Source organism: Megalops cyprinoides, chromosome 23 (assembly GCF_013368585.1).
Source record: "Megalops cyprinoides isolate fMegCyp1 chromosome 23, fMegCyp1.pri, whole genome shotgun sequence".
Lineage (NCBI taxonomy): Eukaryota > Metazoa > Chordata > Actinopteri > Elopiformes > Megalopidae > Megalops > Megalops cyprinoides.
Genome location: NC_050605.1, coordinates 6,556,345 through 6,560,874, shown reverse-complemented (window position 1 = coordinate 6,560,874; position 4,530 = coordinate 6,556,345). Strand labels below are relative to the sequence as shown.

Here is a 4,530-nt window from a genome sequence, read left to right as displayed (position 1 = left end):
CCAGGGGAAGTGTTTATGAAGATCTTAAACAGTACATGTTTGAGAAAATACTGGATGTGCAGTTAAATGTACAACTTTTTATTAAAAACAGATAACATGTTTATATAAATACTCTTAAAGAGCTTCACAGTCAAGTAAATAAAATCTGTGAGGAAATGGAAATGCTCATGCTCTTTCTTTGTTAACCTACACAGGCTGCACCTCACATACTAAATACACAACAGCATAGAGCCACCTAGTGGACATGTATAGTATTGACATCCCCATTCAGGGAATCACATGGTTATGAGCTAAGCCACACAGTATGGATACTGTACATGATTTATTTGTTTCAGTGCGAACAGTGAACACATGTACATTATCAAAGAGGCAATTAACTTAAGATCAAATAAATATGCTGTTAGGAAGTAATCACAAAGGATCAGAAACTGCATCATTCACGAAAGACTGGGGACACCAATGTTTTGCAGTCTGTTTGAGGCAGCGGTAACCCAAACGTACCACGGCATAATCCTGAACCCAGCATAAGATGTGTGAATTATTGATAACACGAATACAAAACACCAAGGCCTGCAGCAACACCGGTTTGATCACATGACCTCTTCTGCAGTATCTGTGTCTATTCCAACTTGCCACCAATCACAGCATCCTGGCCTTTGGCAGACAGCCCTCTGAAAGCGTCCATTGCCACTGTCCTCCTCTTACAGTCTCTCCCCTGGGCTGGAGGTGGTGGGGGAGGGGAGCAGTTCCCCAGCAGAGGGAGAGGGTACAGTCTCAATTCCGACAGGGAGCTTGATCGGGAGTATTTACATAGGACGTTGTAGGTGTGATTACTGTCTGCTCTTTAGGGATTCCACCAGCCTGCAATGAGGAAAGGCCACAGAGTTAATGTGCAGCCCCCATCTAAAACAGCCTACTTGGAATTGAATCTACAGATATAACGTGGAACAATTTAAGTGATTCAAGTCAATCTTTACAGGATGAACAGATTCCTCTAAAAACAATATAGAGGTGAGGAATTTGGAGGACAAATACGTTAGAACACTGGCATTTTGTTAAGAACAAACAGCCTTACAGACTATACACACAATGTGTAAAATACACATTGTACACACATGTACAATGAATTAGATCATTTCCAAGACATGTCTGCAAATGATCTTACTACATGCTTACTGCTGAATGTATTTTGTATGCATGTAGGCTGTTGCAATTAGCTTGTAGACAATCTCACCATTCCATGGCCTCGTCCAGCCCTGTGCCTTTGGTCGCCGATGTCTTGAAGATCTGCCACTTCCTGTCCTTGAGTGCAGGCAGGCCCAGGGCGTTTGCCACCTCTGTGGGGGTCATGGCCTGCTCCATGTCCTGCTTGTTAGCAAACACCACGAGGATGGCCTTCTTCAGCTCCTCCTCCTGCACACAGTGAGAGAGAGAGTGTCAGCCTGCAAACCCCGCCTCCAGCTGGGACAGCACCTCTCAAGCCTCCATCAGAGCCACCACCTATGCTAGCCTCATCTCCATCACTAACACTACTTCCAGCATAGCCACTGCCTACGCAAGCCTCATCTCCATCACCGCCACCACCTATGCTAGCCTCATCTCCATCACAAACACTACTTCCAGCATAGCCACTGCCTACGCAAGCCTTATCTCCATCACCGCCACCACCTATGCTAGCCTCATCTCCATCACAAACACTACTTCCAGCATAGCCACTGCCTACGCAAGCCTCATCTCCATCACCGCCACCACCTATGCTAGCCTCATCTCCATCACGAACACTACTTCCAGCATAGCCACTGCCTACGCAAGCCTCATCTCCATCACCGCCACCACCTATGCTAGTTTTATCTCCATCACGAACATTACCTCCAGCATAGCCACCAGCTCAGACTTGGAGATTCCCATCCTGTCCCGGTCGCTGCTGTCCACCACATAAATCACTGCATCCGTGTTGGAGTAGTAACAGCGCCAATATGGCCTGGGAGGGGGAGAGAGAGAGACAGTCAGCTGTACAAGAGCCCTGTCCTTAGTTTCTGCCAAGGAAAAAACCACAGATGTTTTGAAAAGGCACTTGTTCTTTTGTAGTTAGTTGAAATATCAATTTGTGATATTTTGTTGTTGTTAAAAGATGTAGAAGCCATTACTCTAATTTGTAAACCTACCTTTTTGGCTCTCTCTCAATAAACCCCACTTCATAATGTGAAAAATTTCAGCTGTTATTTTAAAATGAATCTCAGAATAGTACTGACATCGGCTAAACAACCACTCACAGCTAACAATTTAGGCCGCAGGACTAGAGCTTCTACCTGATACTGGTCTGTCCTCCAAGATCCCACACTTGAAACTTCAGATTCTTGTATGTCACCGTTTCCACATTGAAACCAATGGCTGGAGACACAAACATAGGCATCACTGGGTTAAACATGAATTACAGAACACGGGTATTCAACCGTAAATACACAAGAGATGATACACTGCATGAAGCAACAGCCCATTCACGAACACAAGTTGCAGGGCCTGTGTGGGTTGTACTGTTAACGGCGGTAAGGCCATCAGAGCAGCAAATACGCACTAGGGATGGTGGTGACAACCTCCCCGACTTGCAGCCGGTACAGGATAGTGGTCTTCCCCGCACCATCCAAACCCAGGATGAGGATCCTCATCTCCCTGGTACCAAACAGGCCAGAAAAAAGACTGGAGAAGAAGCCACCTGGGAAGACAAGAGTGGAGAGCGTAGTTCAGTCAGTTTTAGGCCGGCTGAGGAGGTCAATCAGATAGCGCCTGCGCAGAATTTCACATCTTTATTTAAGTTATCACATGACTCCCAAAAGGAAGTGTTTTATGAATCAAATATACAAACTGGTACTGCTATTAGGACACGTTATCAGGGTGACAGTAGACATCTGCGAACTACTCCAGTAATCCGAGGCCGTAAACCCACGTATTCTTAGCTAGTTAGGAATTTCCATCTCCTAACGATACTGCGCTGGATTTTAACCCATCAGCTCCTTCCACTGGTAACCTTAGCTAGGTACCTCACAGTAAGAATCGCTGTACAATTTAGCTACAACTACCTAGCTATCTACCACGAAAATACTGAGCCTTGTAAAACAACTATCTAGCTACTTAAAATCCTTAACTAACGTTACATATGCCGCGTCAAATATGACAACACCAGGGGCCATTCAACTGTCTACTGAGCCATCTCGTTAGCTTTACACCCACTGATTTCCTCATAGAAGCAAGCTAATGCTAGCAACAAGTAAATAAATATAACACTGCTAGCAACGACGAATTTATGGGAAATGTATCGAGAGCACATTTTAAAGTTAAACCTGTGTTACAATCGTTACAGTCTTACCCATATCTGCTTGAAAATCCACCAAAATACTTCAACTGTGAAGCTAGCTAGCTGTCCTCGCTTCAGCGCTAGCACTGTGCTCAGAGCCGGAATGACGTGTCCCGGAATACAAAGAAAAAAGTATCTGTAATTTAGGACTCTTAGATTCCAGTGTTAATTGGACCGATGCTATCTAGCTAGTTACTACATGAAATATATCCAGCAACAACAGCTTATATGTGGTCGTGTGTATGCCTTCCATCTTGATATTTTTATTATTTTTATTTTTTTATATAAACAAAAATTAAAAATACGAGGCAACGTGCTTTCCAACTGGTTGCTACTTCCGCATACGTAATGCGCGATGACAACCTCGGTGAGGTCTGTACACAGATAATCTATGCCAAATAAAGATTCCGTCTCTACCATAAAGGCGTACATTAAAATAGCCATTTATCTAGCTAGGAAACAACGGGTTTTATGGTGTTTTAGTAATGCAGTTCCATGTTGGTTAGCTTGGTCTGTTAACAACAGATGTTAGTGACCACAGATGTGCCTCGCGCCTCCTTGTGCCAGGGCAAAGGGAATGACAAAAGTGGAGTGTGTCTATGGCAGTGTGGTTTGATTAAATGTTATAACAGCTTGCCATAGACATGTTCACTTGAAGGAAGGAAGTTCCTTCTCTCAATTGGATTTGGACAGAGCCTGAAGTATCAGAAGAACTGAATCCTGGATATCAGCCCAGCTTAAAGTGTACATCTCTGTTGAAGGGCCTAACTGAGGGCAAATGAAAGTTTCTATGTCTCCTCTGGGACACCCTCAACCATGTGGCTCAGTGTTGAGGGGTGGTGCATAGGAACAGTCAGCAAAATGCCTTTTGAGGTGCAGCCCAAGAATTTGTCTCCTTCCATTTAGGATGCACCATTAGGTAACAGGAGGTCCCTGTGCTGTCTGTATGCCTGTACTGACGAGTTGCTTAATTTTTAATGTTTTTTTGTTGTGATATTCTGTCAAACAGCCAATGGCTATTTTTCACACAGTGAAGTGGAAATCAGTTGTAAGATACTGGCATCCACCATTACTGACATCTACACCTACTGATATCATCCAAACAACTCACAGGCACCTCACAACTACCAGATCTGATGACACAGCTAAGATTTAACCCGGGGGTCATAATGAGCCAT

At 44.2% G+C, this 4,530-nt stretch overlaps 1 protein-coding gene across 1 annotated transcript; it reads right to left on the bottom strand.

The window, feature by feature from the left end:
• Positions 1-147: 147 nt before the first annotated feature.
• Positions 148-3,454, bottom strand: LOC118770128 (ADP-ribosylation factor-like protein 1). The gene is made up of 6 exons (XM_036517588.1): positions 3,365-3,454; positions 2,576-2,713; positions 2,310-2,391; positions 1,870-1,981; positions 1,235-1,413; positions 148-861 (listed from the first exon to the last, which is right to left on the bottom strand). The coding sequence occupies exons 1-6, from the start codon at positions 3,366-3,368 to the stop codon at positions 831-833; spliced, it is 546 nt and encodes a 181-aa protein (XP_036373481.1). The 5' UTR covers positions 3,369-3,454; the 3' UTR covers positions 148-830.
• Positions 3,455-4,530: the final 1,076 nt, after the last annotated feature.

Coding starts and splice junctions, on each gene's coding strand:
- LOC118770128 (XM_036517588.1), bottom strand. Junction 2,392..2,575: donor GGTTGTCACCACCATCCCTA/GTGCGTATTTGC, acceptor TTGTGTCTCCAG/CCATTGGTTTCAATGTGGAA. Junction 1,982..2,309: donor GGAGGACAGACCAGTATCAG/GTAGAAGCTCTA, acceptor TCCCCCTCCCAG/GCCATATTGGCGCTGTTACT.